Here is a 19,408-nt window from a genome sequence, read left to right as displayed (position 1 = left end):
TCCCTCTCTGTCACCAGAGTAAAAACTTGAACCATAGAATACAGAGTCACTCTAAAGTCAAACTTCATCCCAAATCTTTTATTTTATTTTAGTAGTGAGTGAAGAGGTAAAACCTCTATTGGGATTTTAGTGCTGTATGTGTCCTTTTTGGGGAGATCTCTCCTCAGGAGAAGGGAATCAATCAATCAAGAGCAATCTCTCCAATACTGACACAAACAGCAATACATCACATTTAGGAGGCTTATGGGGTGTGAGATTGTTACAAGGGGAGATATAAAGGACATTATCTAAGGGACAGTATATTGGCAGTGGCAAGCGATAGTGGGTACTGTGCAGCATTAACACAATGGGGGATATTTACGAAAGGCAAATCCACTTTTCACTACAAGTGCAAACTGCAAGTGCAAAGTACACTTGAAATTGCACTGGAAGTGCACTTGGAATTTCAGTCACTGTAAACCTGAGGGGTCGATCTGAAATGAGGGGAAGCTCTGCTGATTTTATTATCCAATCATGTGCAAGCTAAAATGCTGTTTTTTTTCCTTGCATGTCCCCCTCGGATCTACAGCGACTGCACTTCCAAGTGCACTTTCAGTGCAATTTCAAGTGCACTTTGCACTTGTAGAGCAAAGTGGATTTGTCTTTAGTAAATAACCCCCACTGTGCCAGTAGTCACAGCACTCTACATTTGCTAGTCACCTTAAAGCGGAGTTCCACCCAAAAGTTGAACTTCCGCTTTCAGCACTCCTCGCCCCCTTACATGCCACATTTGGCATGTATTTTTTTTTTGGGGGGGGGGGGGATGGGGTCTTCGGTATGAGTGGGACTTCCTGCCCCACTTCCTCCTTCCACCCAGGGACCGCCTCGGCGACTTCTCTTCTCACCTTAGGCGGCCCATCCCTTTAGGCAATCTCCAGGGACAGGTCCCAGGAGATCACCTGTCCACTCATGGGAAGTGAGTCACGGCCGGGTGCCCACACTATGAATGGAGGCGCTGACCAGAGAGGGGGGGAGAGGAGCGGAGCTCTGAGCGTCCGCGTTGCTGGACCAAGGAGCAGGTAAGTGTCTGTTTATTAAAAGTCAGCAGCTACATTTTTTGTAGCTGCTGACTTTTAATAAACACTAAAAGGATGGAACTCTGTTTTAACCTTAGTTTTAACTTGTCTATCTTTACAGTTAACATTGAAGGGTGAGAAGGAGGGGAAGCATTATGTCAAAACTGAAATGCTAGTACAGTATTGTGTAGACTGGAACTTTAAATCTGCAAGGCTAATTCTGTTTGTTCAAGTGCTTATCATATCATTGATTTAATCAATTCTTTCTCATCGTATTGTCATGTTTCATAACATACTGTATGCTTTTTATTACAGTTTCCACCTTTTTTTAAATGAAAAATAGTATAGTTTTATGGAGTACTATAAAGTAGTTCTTAAAAGCCCAGTTACAAATATAAGGACATATTATATATCATATATATAGCAGTACAAGCTGCAAATTGTAGAGTGCGATACTAAAAGCAATCAGTCAGAACTCATCTTGTACTGGTCTGCCTAGTAAAGTTTATTCTGTCTTGCTGTTTTAGGTTACTACACATTTTTTTTCTGCATTGTACATTGAATAAATCCTAAAAAAATAAACATAGCCCATTGGTTGCAGTTTTGTTTCCCTTCATGCTGAATATATTTTCATGAAAACTAATAAAGACTCACATTTCCTTTTGGATTAACTTAGACATTCACTCCCCTGTTTTACTGTATTACGCTAATGGAAATTTGAAGGCATCACTGACCAGAAATTGCAATACATAGCTATCTAATGGTAGCACCAGCAAATTCAACTAATCTTTAAACAGTCAACGTATTGCTGGCATTTGTGGAAAGACTTCATTTGCTCTGCATCATCATCAAAAACAAGCTATAGCAATTTCTTTATCAGTAAAAAGCACATGTCCAGCCAAGCCTAAAGCCTAGCAAGGCTGAGTCCAAAGTATTTGCATTAAATAATTATTTAATCCAGTCTGAACTAAACTTCTAACGTAGTAAAATATTAAGTAAGCTTTTGTTTTCTAACACGCATAGGCTGTGTGCTTTAAATAGATTTGATTTAAATCAGACATACATAGGATTTTTAACGGGAAACTGCAATGGTCTTGGATAACTTTATTTTTAGTTTATACATGTTTTAACTGTTGTTTTGTTAATTTTCACATGTAATACACAACAAAGGATTTCCTGAGCATTGAGGATTAGCTAAAGGGACAAGGCAGCAAACGTTGCCTGTTGTGTTGCCTGACTGAATCTTCATATTAAGCAGTATAATGGGGGTAACTGTTAGTAGTCAGAGCTGTGACTAATTCACACATGTTTAAACAACATGCTTTACAGCAATAAAGCAAACTCACAGCCTTAAAAACTTCACAAGGAGCTTAAAGCTCCACCTGCTGGGCCAAAATAAGAATGCAAAATATTCATATTTTTCTATTTACCTGACTAAAATGTTTTCAAAATGTTATTTTTACAGTCCTCATCAATAAGAAAATCCTTAAATATGTAAACATTTTAAATTGTTCAATAACTGAATAATACTTAAAATAAGAAAACCCTTTACAGAAAAATACAAAGATATTATTATCTTCTTAGAAGTTCTTAGAACCTAAAAGATACCTTTGGGGTCATTTAGGATTGGTAAACTGTCTCCTTTTCTTGGTAATAGGCAACTCCATGTGCTTATACATGCTTATATCTTCTTTTCAGAGCACCGTGACAGCCAGAAATCCTGGGTGCTATAATAAGGAACCTGCGACCAGAGATTGCATTGTAATGTTGTCCATTTCCAATACATGTGCCTTCCTCTACAGAGGCAGGAAGAGGAGGGAAAAAAAGCATAAACATGTACACTCTGGTTGCAGTTTACTTTATAAAACACCTTAGGGTTTAAGACAAACAGGGAACTCTCAAGGAGAAAGTATATGCATGCAGATGCCAGAAAATGGCTTTTGACATCTAAACCACAGAACACTGTGGAAAGATCTGTGGCAGATCGTAGATGGCACTATGCGTAGCACAAGAACAAAGGGTGAACTGGCAGATCTTTGATGGGGCTGTCAATACCAAAAGCACACAGTGCTTTCTATACCACAAGTATGCAGTATGGGCTGGCAGATCTCAGATGGTGATGCCAATGAAACAAGCATACAGTTGGAACTGAGTAATCTCAAATGTGTTTATACCACAAGCACAACGTGTTAATAAGCAGATCTCTGATGGTGCTGTCCATACAAGCCCACAGTGGAAACTTGCAGATTTCAGATGGAGCTGTCTGTACCAAAAGGGCTAAAAATTAACTGGAAAAACCCTGATGGAGCATTATATAGTGGAAAGGTGGGAAGGTTTCTGGACGACGACATTGAATACAACGCCTTGAGGCGATTTAGTTCACATTTGTAGCGCTATACAAGTTACTCACAGTAGTAACTCCAAGATCTCAGATTGTGCTGTCTATGTGATGTTTTCAATACCAAAAAGACAAAGTGTGAACTGGCCGATCTTGAATGGTGCTGTCAATACCACAACACAAAGTGGGAGCTCACAGATCTCAGATTGTAGTGTCTATACAAAAAGCCTATAGTGGAAACTGGAAAATTTCAAATGGAGCCGTTTATACCACAGCGGCAAAGTGCAAACTGGACAGATCATGGATGTGCCGTCTACACCACAAACACACTGCGAGATCTAGGAGATCTCAGATGGGGTTTTCAATACAACACGGAGAAAGCGTAAACTGGCTTATCTTGGATGGCACTGTCTATACAACGGTACAATGGGAAGTTGCAGATCTTGAAAGTGGAAACTGACAAATCTTAGATAGTGATGTTTATACACACAGTGAAAAACAAAAAATGGTGATGCCAAAAACCAAAGACTACCATGAATTCTAAAGGAGTGTGAGTTCTGTAGTGACTGAGATTTTTAAATGCTTTTTCCCATATCATTTTGTTGAATGACCTACAATTTGGTTCCATGAACATAAGTACCAGCAGGAGGAAGCAGATATGTATTGATTTTATTCAAGTGATTTAAAATACTATTGTCTTTTACAATTTTTAATCAAGTCTATCTGGTCTCTGTTTTGATAATACTAACTTGTAGAAAGGGATACCACAGGAATAGAAGCAAGACCTTTGCTGATACCACGTTTTTCGTATTTAAAGTGCACAGAAATCATGTAGAATTATTGACACATTCAGAAAAAAAGAGGACTATTCACAATTTTCGAAAGGTTTATTCCACTTCTGGTATAAAGAATGAAGGGGACATATGTATGCATTAGTATTTTGTGAAATCCTAAGTACACATTCTGTCAGTATTTCAGGTCCACTGCAAGTAAACTAATTTGAAAATGTATGTGGTAGAAGCAAACACTGTGCACTAATCTATAATTAAAAGATTCTCATTGTTTTTAGTCACACTAATGTAATGAACTAGAAATGACTATTATTTAAGAATGAACATTCAACAACAAACAAGTAAATGTCATGTACATAAAGTATTAATACATTTAAAAAATGGCTAGTAAAGTCATGGTGGGAGGTTTGTTTGTCACCAGAGATTAACCACTTGACCACAAGGCCTATTTTGGCACTTCTCTCCTTCATGTAAAAATCACAATTTTTTTGCTAGAAAATTAATCAGAACCCCCAAACATTACATATATATTTTTAGCAGACATCATAGGGAATAAAATGGCAGCCATTGCAACTTTTTTTCTCACACGGTATTTGCGCAATCATTTTTCAAACTCCTTTTTTTGGGAAAAAAAACAGTTTCATGAATTAAAAAATAACAACAGTAAAGTTAGCCCAATTTTTGTATAATGTGAAAGATGATGTTACGCTGAGTAAATTGATACCTAACATGTCATGCTTTAAAATTGCGCACACTCATGGAATGGCGCCAAACTTCGGTACTTCAAAATCTCCATAGCAACGCTTTAAATTTTTTTACAGGTTACTATTTTCGAGTAACAGAGGAGGTCTAGTGCTAGAATTGTTGCACACCCTCTAACGCACGCGAGGATACCTTATATGTTGGGTTTGAATGGCGTTTACATATGTGGGCGGGACTTGCATGCGTGTTCATTCTGAACGCGAGCTACCGGGGATAGGGGTGTTTTAAAAAAAAAATGTTTTCATTTTATTTTTATTTTACTTCATTTCTTTATTTTTACACTTTTATTTATTTTTTATTTATTTTTTTTATCACTTTTATTCCTATTACAAGGAATGTAAACATCCCTTGTAATAGGAATCACAGTGACAGGTCCTCTTTATGGAGAGATGTGGGGTCAATAAGACCCCACATCTCTCCTCCAGGCTTACAAGCATGAAATCGGTGAAAAAACATTCACCAATCTCACACCGACAGCCGCGATTGCGGCTTTGTTTACTTCCGGGTCCCGGGCGTGACGTCATAACGCCCGGGCCTCCGACGGTCATAGAGATGACTGGTCACCAGTCATCTCTATGGTTCTTCAGCGAGCGCCGGCCGATTCGCTCTCCGGGCCCCCGATGGCAAGGGAGAGCCCAGAGAAGCACCGGATGGCGGCGGGAGGGGGGGACGTCCCCTCCCGCTGCCTATAAGAACGATCAAGCGGCGGAACTGCCGCTTTGATCATTCTTATTGTGCACAGAATCGCCGGCTGAAGACGGTGATATCTGAATGATGCCTGTAGCTGCAGGCATCATTCAGATATCACCACACAAAGTCGAGGACGTATATTCTCGTACTGCGGTGGGCAAGTGGTTAAAGTATGCTGTAAGGTTGATTTACTAAAGGAATAAAGGTTGTTCTCTTAGTAAAATATTTAAGCAAAGTGAAATTGTGTCCCTTTGAATGTCAAAGTGTTCTTTGAATACGTAATCATGTGTGAGGAAAATAATAATAAAAATAAAACATTATTTTTACTAGCACACGAACACAGCTTCATCTTTACTAAATTCAGTGAATATTCCTTTAGAAAATAAGTCCCATTGTTTGTGAAAAATTGCAGTATTTCTTTTGCTAGAACTTTGCCTAATCCTTAATTATGCAAATTATCATAGGTATTGAACTAGTAATTCAAACAATAGGTTGCACTTCTACATTTTAAAAAAGTGAAAATGCCAGAGCCTAGTTTACACCTCTGCTTTTAAAACCCACATTCCTTATATAAACTTTAGGCTACATTCACACTAGCCGCTTTATATTTTCATTATACTGTAGTCATTGCCTTGGGACTAAGACCAGAGCAGCAGCACTGAAAGGGTAACTCTTGTGTTTCTTTTAACTTTCTTTTAATAAAAGTGGGCATGGAAAGTCCTTAAAGTGATCTTAAAGTCTTGTTTGTTTTTTTAGTTAAAAATAACAAACATGTTTTACTTACCTGCTTTGTGCATGGGTTTTGCACAGAGCAGCATGGATCCTTCTCTTCTCATGTCCCTTTTCTGTGCTTCTAGCCCCTCCCTCCTTTTGAGTGCCCCCACAGCAAGCAGCTTGCTATGGGGGCACCCGAACCGAGCCACAGCTTCCTGTGTCCAAGCAGACGCAGAGCCTGGCCCTGCCCCCTTTCTCTCCTCCTTGGCTGACTGATTATGATTGACAGCAGTGGAAGCCAATGGCGCAGTTCTGCTGTCTCAGCCAATGAGAAGAGGAGTCCTGGTCAGCCGAGACACTCCTGCAACATTGCCTTTACTTTTGCCTTTACAACCACTTTAAAAGGAAGGCCTCGTACACACGACCGGATCTATCCGCTGGGATTGATCCGCGGATCAGTTCCAGCAGATAGATCCGGTCGTCGCGGCGACGGCGCGACACGTCACCGCGGATGTATTCCGCGCTGATTTTGATCCGATGGTGTGTACAAGCCATCGGATCAAAATCCGGAGGAGGAATCTCCGCTGGAAACGGTCCGGCGGACCGTTTCCAGCAGAGATCCCCTCGTGTGTACGGGGCCTAAAGCTTTGGTTAGCGGAGGAAAAAAGCCCAGCTGGGATTCATAGTGCTCTACATTAAAGAGATTTATCCTCATTTACTGTGATGGGTACAACTGTTTCACTAGACAGGAAGTAAAAACAAAATTTGTCACAGAGACACAGGGAGCAATAAAAATCTAAATGGGTTCCAAACCTTTCCCTACGCTACTAAAAAAAACTAGTTAACCTCCCTGGCGGTATGATTCTGTCTGGAATTACGTACCAAAAGCGGTACAATTATTTTGCAAGGAAATTTGGCGTTTTATACTGTAGGCCTGTAATTTTTAGAAATAACTCACTTAAATCTGACCAAGCAAGAGTCTTGTAGGCATCCCGGGTATGATTTTTTTTTTAAAACAAAATTATAAATTATAATATAATAAATAATTATAAATAATTATAACAAATAATAATATAATTATAATAAAAATTATTCAATAATGTAATCAACTCAAAATCACTGAAATTTGCTCAGTTGCAGAATTGTCGCTGTCATTATTATTTTTTTTTTATGACGAATTTCCCCACAAATCGCTATCGCACATTTCTGCAAGTGATTATAATATATTATCGCTGTTTTCTAGCTGATCTAAAACCATTTTTGACATAAAGGGACACTTTTGGACAATCTACAGTTTTTAGGCAGAAAGAACATTTTTTATTATATAAAAGTACATGCAGGACACTGGGCAGACCACTAGGGACAAGGGGGTGTGTATTTTTTACATACAGTACTGTAATCTATAAGATTACAGTATACTGTATGTAAAGTGTTTGTTTACTTTTTTGAATTTGGCGCCGTTCTCCGCTCCCGTGCGTCGTAACGTCACAGGGAACGGAGATCGGCGGCACACGGGGACACTGTGAATCGAGCGAGGAGGTCCCGCTCGCTCACACAGCGGGGTGGCATCGCAGGATCCAGGGACAAGGTAAGTAACTTGCGGATCCAGCGAGAAGGTAAGCCGCGCCGCTGCACACTCTGCACGTCCACCCCGAGCGTGACTCGGGGATACCGATCTTAACATGAAAAACCAACCCCGAGTCACGCTCGGGTTTACCGCCAAGGGGGTTAATAATTATCTATTTTCCTACCCCTTTCCCTCCCCTTAATTTGATGCCCATATCTGACCTCCCCCACTCCAGGCAGTTTCCCCATACTTGTGACATTTTTATATTACCTCCCTAGTTTCTAGGTGCTACTTATTTTTTATTTCACATTCATTGACCCTGTTTTCCTTTTCTCTGTTGCTGTACCTACTACTTTCCTATTAACCTGTTGAAAAATTTACAAGAACTGGAAGGTGGATCTTCTTTTGATAGTCTTAGTAGAAATGCATTTCATTTATTGGATGTTACAATTGTTATTGCTCTGTTGACTTCTGTAATACTGTATATGATGTATATATGAAACATTAAGGCTTGGTTCACACTGGAACCGGCTGTGGATCCCACAGAAACGCTGTGCGTCCCCATTCTCCGGTCCAGGGACAAATCAGGGCCAAATATTTGCCTGAATACGGCCCTGAATCAGAGATAAAGGTGCACATGGTTTCTGTGCAGTGTGCTCCACAGCCACCCCTGTAGATATGTGAACTGGCTCCATAGAGAGACGGTCACATTCTCCTGCTATGCAAATTGGATGCGGGGAAAACCTGCATCCAATTCACATAGGTGTGAACCCAGCCTTATTGATATGTCCTTGGAATTATTTTTTTTAATAAAGAGTGAAAAAGAAATATCAGTACATGAGAAATACATTGCATATGCTAAAATAATGGTAATTGTTAAATTAAGTTTAGTTTACATAACTGTAAACGCAATAGATTTCAAGGAGAACTATTAGTGGTCTGTCAAGGATAAAACTAAGTGAAGCAATCGGAAAAATATATGCATGCAAATTGAAAGTACTTTAAACTGACAAACACTTTAGCTGTATATTGTAGGTCTACTGAAGTCATATGCTATGCATATGGAAAATAGCCTCAAACAACATTACAGCAATCCATGAAAACAAAGTCCAGGGCACTTACAGCATATTACTCTGCTTTATTTAGTCATGAATTCTAAAGGCTAAAAACAATTAAAACACATATAGCCAATGAATTTTTATTGTGCAAAGTGCATGCTTTTTCAAGGCAGCTGGATCCATCTTCACTCTGGGCTTGCCTGCCATTAAGATGCCTCCATACATTCCTCTGCTCCTGAATGAAGTTAAAATAATTCAAAGGATGAGTGAGTTTGGGGTGGAGGATTTGCCTGCAGAGAGTCCTGACCTCCCCCCCATAGAACACCTTTGGGATGAATCAGAGCACAGACTGCGAGCCAGGACTTTTTGTCCACATCAGTGCCTGACCTCACAAATGCGCTTCTGGAAGAAGGGTTAAACATTCCCATAGACACACTCCTAAACCTTGTGGAGAGCCTTCCCAGAATATTTGAAGCTGTTATAGCTGCAAAGAGTGGGCCAACTCAATATTAAACCCTATGGATAAGACTGGGATGCCATTAACCACTTGCCTACTGTGCACATACACCCCCTTCCTGCCCAGATGAGATTTTAGCTTCCGGCACTGCGTCGCTTTAACTGACAATTGCGTGGGCGTGCGACGTGGTTCCCAAACAAAATTGACGTCCTTTTTTTTCCCACAAATAGAGCTTTCTTTTGGTGGTATTTGATCGCCTGTGCGGTTTTTAATTTTTTGGGCTATAAACAAAAAAAGAGCGTCAATTTTGAAAAAAAAAAAATAACAATATTTTTAACTTTTTGCTATAATAAATATCCCATTTTTTAAAAAAATATATATATTTTTTTCTCAGTTTAGGCCAATACGTATTCTTCTACATATTTTTGGTAAAAAAAAAAAATTGCAATAACCTGGTTTGCGCAAAAGTTATATTGCCTACAAAATAGGGGACATAATGATTTATTTTTTATTTATTTTTTACTAGGAATGGCGGCAATCTGTGTTTTTTTTCGGGACTGCGACATTAAAGCGGACACATCGGACACTTTTGACACATTTTTGGGACCATTCACATTTATACAGTGAACAGTGCTATAAATATGCATTAATTACTGTATAAATGTGACTGGCAGGGAAGGGGTTAACCACTAGGGGGGCGGAGAAGGGGTTAAATGTTTATCCTGGGTGTGTTCTAGCTGTAGGGGGAGGGGGGTGACTGGGGGAGGTGACACAGATCGGTCTCCTCTCTCCCTGACAGGACGTGGAGCTCTGTGTTTACACAGAGCTCCACGTCCCTGCTCAGTTACTGGGCAATCGCGGGTGCCCAGCGCCCATCGCGGCCACCGGGCACGCGCACTGTGTTCCCAGTGACGCGCCGGCGGCACGCGCGCCCTAGATGCTTTAAATGACAGGACGTGACAATAGAGCATTCCGCCTGCCGTCATTTGACGGCAGGCGGGTGTTAAGTGGTTAAAGTTCATGTGCATGTAAAGGCAGATGTCCCAATACTCTTGGTATATATAGTGTATCGTCCAGTGGTCACTTAGCAATGCCCTATTTTTAATTCCTTTTCTTTCAGTTTTTACTTCCCCATTAGTTTTTTTTTTTAAATATGGTTAATACATTTTGTTGATTCTACCATAGTTTCAAAAGATCTCAATATTTCATGAATATTGGACAAAGAATTTTCCAATGGTTTCGGCTAATACCCTCATAAAATTGCTGCATTTTTCTTGGGGCACGATCAAAGCCACAATGTACCGTGAAATGATGCTTCAATTTTTCCATCACTCTTATATACTGTATCTCTGCATCATTCCTTATGGGCCTAAGCACCTTGTCTTGCTGCTTGAAATGTGGACAATTAGATGTGGATCTGTTTTCTTGGCATGCCCCTGGATTAGACATTTTTTGGAACACTGTAGTACTTTATGCTACCACATACCTGGTAAACTACTTATGTCTAACTCTTGAATAGGCTCTTTCTGGCCTAAATAACTTCCCGGGCATTACATTCTTAAAGCGGATGTGCCACTAAACAAATATATTAAAAGCCAGCAGCTACAAATACTGCAGCTGCTGACTTTTAATATAAGGACACTTACCTGTCCTGGAGTCCAGCGGTGATCGCAGCAGATGACGAGCCGATCGCTCGTCACCCTGCTGCTCCCCCCTCCATCCACGGTGAGGGAACCAGGAAGTGAAGCGCTCCGGCTTCACTGCCCGGTTCCCTACGGCGCATGCGCGAGTCGCGCTGCGCCCGCCGATTGGCTCCCGCTGTGTGCTGGGAGCCGAGTGTTCCCAGCATACAACGGGGGACGGACGGGAAGCGAAGAAAAAACCCGTCTTTTGCCCGTATCGTAGGGCCGGAAGTGGGTGCAGATACCTGTCTGTAGACAGGTATCTGCACCCCCTCCCCCCTGAAAGGTGTCAAATGTGACACCGGAGGGGGGAGGGTGCCGATCAGCGGGACTCCACTTTAGAGTGGAGATCCGCTTTAAGGAGCTGTAAGCAACTGCTTACTAGGATATCCTTTGTGGCAGGGAAGCCCATTTTACATAAATGGATCTACCCATAAACCCCTATCATTTCTTTATTTATAGTTAAATTATCCTATGTTATTCCCATGAAATGGGTGGAAACATTCTTGCATAAGGAATTAGGGGTTTAAAATGTCTTCAGCATTTGAGTGTACACATCTTTCATTCACCCTTGCCTATAGCAACTCAATAATCTATAATGAAAATGCTTTCAACATACTCAATGGTATCTACTCAGACTCCTAACCAATCATCCTACAATCGACATTCCACTCCTTTCTTGAATTGAATTACACGTGTTAAAGCGAAGTTCCACCCAAAAGTGGAACTTTCGCTCCTTGTAATCCTCCCCCCCCACCGGTGCCACATTTGGCACCTTTCGGGGGGGACAGGATACATGTCTTTCACAGGTATCCTGTTCCTTCTTCTGGGAGCCTCAGCCACAGGTATTGACGTCACTGCCCAGGCTCCCTCCTCCTCCCTCCTCCTCCTCCTTCCCCAGCCGCCGGGCCAGTAGGAGAGAGGAGCTGAGCCTCGTGCATGCACAGTAGGGTTTCTGGCGTGACGTCGTAAAGCTGTACTTCCCTTACTCGCAATGGCTGCGGCAGCACCCAACAGCTGATGGAAACATTAGCTGCAGTGCTGACATCGCTGGACTCCAGGACAGGTAAGTGTCCGATTATTAAAAGTCAGCAGCTGCAGTATGTGCAGCTGCTGGCTTTTAATTTTTGCAGCGGTGTGCGGACCTCCGCTTTAATCTTAAAATTAAGGCCTTCCCCTCTTCCCTTTACTTTCTACTTACTAATCTGATTGCCATCTTTTCAAATATTTATTAATGTACACCACTAGATCCAGCACTGCTAGGTTTCTCTCAGCTTATACTAACATACTGTATAATTATCTTGATTTAACTTGTAGGTCAAATGTTGCAGCCATTGTTTTTGTTAATTGCAATCTCACCATAAACCGTAAATAAATAAAAAAGTTCATGAATGCAATCCTTCAACATTCTTAGTTTTTTATAGTAATAACCACAAGGGCACATAATGCATTAAACCAAGTATTGTGTGCATCAAGTGATCAGTTCTTATATGCAATGCACATATCCATCCAAACTTAGTTACTTTTATCATATGGATACATACAGTGTAAAGCCTCGTACACACGATCAGTCCATGCGATGAGAACGGTCTGAAGGATCGTTGTCATTGGTTAACCGATGAAGCTGACTGATGGTCCGTCGCGCCTACACACCATCGGTTAAAAAAACGATCGTGTCAGAACGTGATGACGTAAAACACAACGACGTGCTGAAAAAAACGAAGTTCAATGCTTTCAAGCATGCGTCGACTTGATTCTGAGCATGCGTGAATTTTTAACCGATGGTTGTGCCTACTAACGATCGGTTTTGACCTATCGGTTAGGAATCCATCGGTTAAATTTAAAGCAAGTTGGCTTTTTTTTAACCTATGGATAAATAACCTATGGGGCCCACACACGATCGGTTTTGACCGATGAAAATGGTCCATCAGACCGTTGTCCTCTGGTTAACCTATTGTGTGTACGAGGCCTAAGACTCACAGCAATAATTCCCTTTAGGGTACATGATTTCTTTTTTTTCTTTTCAAGTTCAAAATCACTCCTCACCAAATAGTCCTTAATTGCCTTATACTACCTAAATGCAATCAATGGACATTTTACTGCTCTGCCCTTTAATACTTTATCCTGCTGAACTATATGTTGGTTCTTTTTATTACTTTGTGTAATTCTTTCTGCCATCAGAGAGAACCTACATGAAAAGAAAAATAGACCCTGTTTTTTTTTTTTTCCCCCATCTCCTACTAAATCCTTCCTATCCTGGCTACATGATTTAAAGTAAGCATGTTTTATCTCACCCTTGCCATAGCCTTTCTTTTCCAACATTTTACTGAGTTCTACTGCATGCTGAATAAAATACTTCTCTTGAATTTTATTATGATTTAAATGAATAAATTGGCTATATGGGAATACAGCCAAAATAAATAACATCATCTCTGTGCTTGTATTTATGCAATTTGGTTTTATTTTTAGAAATAAAATATATGACTGTATAATGACCTAGTAAAAGTACATTGATTTTTGGTGATACTCTTTCTAAAAAGCAGCTTAACTTGTCTTATCATTAAAATTCTCACTTTTTGCCAGTAGAACATATTTACATTACAAAAACCCACAATATTATTTTTACTAAAATAGGTGATTTGTCTTTGTGCGAATAAAAAAATGAAAAAGTTGCTGTTATCCAGCATCCACCCTAAGCAGCCTATATCACATGGTCTATGGCTACTGATGACTACTTTTGTCTAAGCTTAAAGGGGTTGTAAAGGTTTGTGTTTTTTCCCCTTAATGCATCCTATAAATATATATTTTCAGCAGAGACCCTAGATAATAAAATGATGATTGTTGCAATTTTTTTTTTGGCACACTGTATTTGCGCAGCAGTCTTTTAAACACAATTTATTTGGAACAAATACACGTTCATTAATTAAAAAAAAAAGTTTTTTTACACCAAGTAAATAGTTACCTAACATGCTTTAAAATTATGCAGACTCGTGGAACGGTTAAAAAACATCAGTACTTAAAGCGGGAGTTCACCCATAAAACAATTTTTCCCCTAAGGCCGGGTACACACGGACAAACATGTATGGTGAAAGCGGTCCGTCGGACCGTTTTCACCATACATGTCTGCCAGAGGGCTTCTGTACGATGGTTGTACACACCATCGTACAGAAGTCCGCGCGTAAACAATACGCGGGGCGTGTCCGCGGTGTCGCCGCGTCGATGACGCGGTGTCGCCGCGACAATGACGCAGCGACGTGGGCGGCCCGCCTTTAAAATGCTTCCACGCATGCGTCGAAGTCATTCGACGCATGCGAGGGACGGCGGGCGCCTGGACATGTACGGTAGGTCTGTACTGACGACCGTACATGTCCGAGCGGGCAGGATTCCAGCGGACTGTTTTAAAACAAGTCCAGGAATATTTGTCCGCTGGGAAAAGGCCCGGCGGGCAAATGTTTGCTGGAATTCGGCCCGCTCGCGCCCACACACGACCAAACATGTCTGCTGAAACTGGCCTGCGGACCAGTTTCAGCAGACATGTTTGGTCGTGAGTATGGGGCCTTAGATGGATGCTCGTTTTGTCTAGGGGAATCGGCTAGTTGTTTTAAAATATGAGCTGTACTTACCGTTTTCGAGATGCATCTTCTCCGTCGCTTCCGGGTATGGGTCTTCAGGAGCGGGCGTTCCTTCTTGATGACAGTCTTCCGAGAGGCTTCCGACGGTCGCATCCATCGCGTCACTAGTAGCCGAAAGAAGCCGAACGTCGGTGCGGCTCTATACTGCGCCTGCGCACCGACGTTCGGCTTCTTTCGGAAAATCGTGACGCGATGGATGCGACCGTCGGAAGTCTCTCGGAACACTGTCAATCAAAATAGGAACGCCCAGTCCTGCAGCCCATACCCGGAACCGGCGGAGAAGATGCATCTCGTAAAGTACAGCTCATATTTTAAAACAACTAGCCGATTCCCCTAGACAAAACGAGCATCCATCTAAGGGAGAAAAAGTGTTATGTACTAGTGAACCCCCGCTTTAAAAAATCTCCATAGGCGATACTTGAATTTTGTTTAACAGTTACTAGTTTAGAATTATTGCTCTTGCTCTAACGATTGTGGCGATACCCGTGTGGTTTGAACACTGTTTACATTTGCGGGCACGACTTACGTATGCATTCGCTTCTGTGAATGCATACGTATTTTTTTACACTGTCCCTTTAATTCCTTTTTTTATACCACTTTTATTGCTGTCACAAGAAATGTAAACATCTCTTGTTACAGCAAAAGTCATGTGTCAGGTATTTTTTTGGAGGGATTTGGGGTTTACAAGACCCCAAATCCCTCCTTTGCACTTAAAAGCATTCAAGACGCGAAGTTTAGCTGTTTTGAATATTGCATTTTTTTTTATTTGGTGTCTTTAAGGCTCCAGTAAACCGGAAGTGATGTCATGACGTCACTTTCGGTTTACTAGATCAGAGACAGGATCAAAATAGATTTTGGCTTTGTTTGGGTCTCTGGCCAGCCGGCGGACGTGACGGCTGGTCGCTCGGGCCTCCCGGTGGGACAGGAGAGCCTGGGTGAGTCACGGAATGAGGCGGGGACGACGTCCCCTCCCACTGCTTGTAAAAACAATCGAGCAGCTGCTTAGCCACATTGGTTAACATTACAAGAAACCGACCGTCGGCTCTAAAAAAACAGTACCAGGCATCACCCCGGTCCAACCATTAGAAGCTGAATCACGTACAAGTACGTGATTTTGTGGCAAGTGGCTAGACTACAGTTGTTTTTTTTTGACAGCTAGCCTACAGAGGAAGGGACTGGGTGACACTGGTAAACACAAAGTGGCAGATCCACAGAGCGAGTACGCCGGCGTATCTACTGATATGACGGCGTACTTTCAAATTACCCACGTCGTATCTTTGGTTTGAATCCTCAAACTAAGATACGACGGCATCTGGGTTAGATCCGACAGGCGTATGGCTTTGTACGCCTTCGGATCTTAGATGCAATACTTTGGCATCCGCTGGGTGGAGTTCTCGTCGTTTTCCGCGTCGAGTATGCAAATGAGCTATTTCCGACGATCCACGAACGTACGTGCGGCCGTCGCATTCTCTTACGTCGTCTCTAGACGGCTTTTTCCGGCGTATAGTTAAAGCTGCTGTTTTGCGGCGTATAGTTAGACTTGCCATGTTAAGTATGGCCGTCGTTCCCACGTTTATTTAGAATTTTTTATTTTTTTGCGTAAGTCGTCCGTGAATCGGGATGGGCGTAATTCACGTCTATGTTAAAAAATATGACGTCCTTGCGACGTCATTTAGCGCAATGCACGGCGGGAAATTTAGGGACGGCGCATGCGCAGTTCATTCGGCTCGGGGACGCACTTCATTTAAATGAAACACGCCCCCTAATAGGCGATTTGAATTCCGCGCCGTTACGCCGATTGAGATACACTGCGCCGCCATAACTTATGGCGCAAATTCTTTATGGATTCGATTTAAAGCCAGGTAAGGTACAGCGGCATAGCGGATCTCGGATACGATGCGCCGGGTCAGATCTTTGTGGATCTGCCCCAAAGTCTGGATGTAGTGTCCAAACCAAGAATCCCTGTATGGATCAGAAGCAGAAGTGCAGACCATTAAGACAAGTAGTGGAAAAATGGTGAGCCCGGAAGTCTGCTTTACTTATTTTCTTACAAAATAAATCACTACATTTATAGTAGGCTGTATTAGTGCTTATAAAAATGCTATCACCTCAAATGAAAAACAAGTAGATATCAATTTGTTCTTAATTTCTGTACTAGTAAAATAATAAAGAACAAAAGAGAGCTCAATACACAAATGCATTCCTGACACCATTCATTAAATATTGAATATTAAGAAAAACATATTGGTATAGGCACTGCTAATTTCATATTTAAAATAACACAGTTATAATGCAACAAGAAGCGTGTTCAGCACTACTGGCTGCTCCATGTAATTTTATTAATCGCTAAAGATTTAGCCTGCCTCATCATTTCATATTAAAAGATATTGCTAGCTTAATTTAGTCTATTATCTTAAATATTAACACACACACAAATCCACAAATCAAAACACATCATTTGAACTGTTCAGTTCTTATGTGTATACCTTGGTGAACTTCAAGTCCTATGTAATTTTCAAATCAGTGGCATTTATCTACTGTGATTTGCAAAACAGTACTGACATCTCTGCCCCAAAGCTCATTAAAAAATAGTGGAGTTATACATGGGTGGAAAAGAAACCTGATCGGGCAGATCATTTATGTATTTAATAGACTTTGTAATACTCATTATAAAAACATGCATTGCTTTTGCACTTATTCTCTAGCTGAACTGCGCAAAGTTTTCAGATTTAAACCCAACAGCAGCTTAGACAGAAAAAAAAATGCAAAATTTCAGTCCCCAGCAGGAATTAAAGTGGAAGCAAACCCTATATACTATCACCAGAAAAAGTTAGACCCTTATGCCTCGTACACGATCAGTTTTCCTGGCGGTCAAAAGTCTGCCGGGAAAACCGAGAACCTGCTTGGTTGCTTTTCCCATGTACACACTGCCAGTTTTCCCGAAAGGAAAACTGCCATGACAACTTTGATCGGGAAAATCGGCCATGTGTATGCTCCACTGCAGTGTTTCCCATAGGAAAACTGCCAAGCAAAAAAAACACGGCGGGAAAAAAGAGAACAAGTTCTCATTTTTTTGCTCCCAGTTTTCCCGTCGGGAAAACTGCTATGGAGCATACACATGGCCGGTTTTCCCGTCCAAAAGCAAACATGGCAGTTTTTCTGTCGGGAAAATCGATCATGTGTACGAGGCATAACTCATACTGTAAATGTACAAGTGCTTGGTAAAACCAATATCATCAATATTATAAAGCACACTTGATTTTTGTTTTAGCCCATTTCTCCTCTGCTACAAAAATCAAAAGTGGCATTTAAAGGTAAATAACATGTTTAATATACATTCTATGTACATATACTGTAGGTGTCCTTTTATGAAAGTGCGCTAAAATACCGCTATTCAGTTCTCAGGCATTCTCAGGGGAGATCGCTCTCCTCTGAGTGCCTGTTTATGAAGCTCTGGTGATCGGTTCTCATGTTGAGATGAGGAGCGATCTACAAATGGCTGGAAACTCCTGAGAACGGCTTCTCTCACTGTAATCTCGCGTGATGTAGCGGGATTACAGCAGTATGAGGAAGTGAAAAATACAAAGGTTGAACACGGATCAGCACACATTATACACCACATATTAATAAAATAATAAAGTTACATTCCCACCAAACATAATACATTAACCAAATTATTAAAAAACATTGTTTTTATCAATATTTAAAGCTCATACATGTGCCTATTTAAATGTGAATGGTGTATAGTAAATGAATGGAATCCCACATATGTAATGCAGCTATAAATGAAAAATACATTTATAATCATTACATTTTTTTTTTAATAAAGTATATAAATATAAACCCTGTATAACTGTAATAGAACAGTACATGGGTAAAACCATATTTTAGGGTTTACATTTTTTTTTTTTACTAATAAATAACAAATTATATAAAAATGACTTTAATAATAGCATTTTAATGCAGGTAGAAAAATATATTATATATAAATAAAATATATATATATATTTATGTATATTAGAGGTAGACCGATATATCGGTCGGCCGATATTTGGCCGTTCTTAAGAAATCGGCATCGGCCGATTATTGTAAAAAAATCGTCCGATTTTCGGCTGCCACGCTAAACCCCGCTCCACCTCCAGCAGCACGAGAAATTAATCCTTCAGCCTGGTAGCCTGCGCGCCGACCCCCCCCCCCCCCCCTCTACCTCGGCGGGCTGTACTGTAGCATAAAGCAAACTTGTCACAAGCCCGAGCAACTGCAGTAGTTGTCTGCGCGAAGAGATCACACTTGTTATGCTTCCTGCATGCTGGGACGGTGGCGGGATTACTGAACATAGGCTCTAGGTTACGGCTCCAGCCGTAGCCTAGAGCCCATGTTCAGTAATCCCGCCACCGTCCCAGCATGCAGGAAGCTTTTGTGATCTCTTCAAGACAACTTGTACTGCAGCTGCTTGGGCTTGTGACAAGTTTGCTTTCTGCTACAGTACAGCCCGCCGAGGTAGAGGGGGGAGGGGGGGTGTCGGTGCGCAGGCTACCAGCAGCGTGGCTGAAGGATTCATTTTTTCGTGCTGCTGGAGACTGGGGTAATGTACAGTATTCATCTCTGATAGGTGCCTCGGCTCTCTAGTGATTGTACATAGTACTCCAACTCACGTGGGAG

The 19,408-nt window shown here is 41.2% G+C and overlaps 1 protein-coding gene across 1 annotated transcript in view; it reads right to left on the bottom strand.

The window, feature by feature from the left end:
• The window catches only part of PCLO (piccolo presynaptic cytomatrix protein), a 398,487-nt gene that overhangs the window by 346,764 nt on the left and 32,315 nt on the right, over positions 1-19,408 (bottom strand). Inside the window, exon 2 of the mRNA XM_040343440.1 lies at positions 17,233-17,241. Coding sequence (XP_040199374.1) covers positions 17,233-17,241 — 9 coding nt within the window. The remainder of the gene's footprint in view (positions 1-17,232; positions 17,242-19,408) is intronic.

The sequence above is a fragment of the Rana temporaria genome, chromosome 3 (genome assembly GCF_905171775.1).
Source record: "Rana temporaria chromosome 3, aRanTem1.1, whole genome shotgun sequence".
Taxonomy (NCBI): Eukaryota; Metazoa; Chordata; class Amphibia; order Anura; family Ranidae; genus Rana; species Rana temporaria.
Note: the sequence above shows the minus strand (reverse complement) of the source record. Positions and strands in the feature narration are given on the sequence as shown.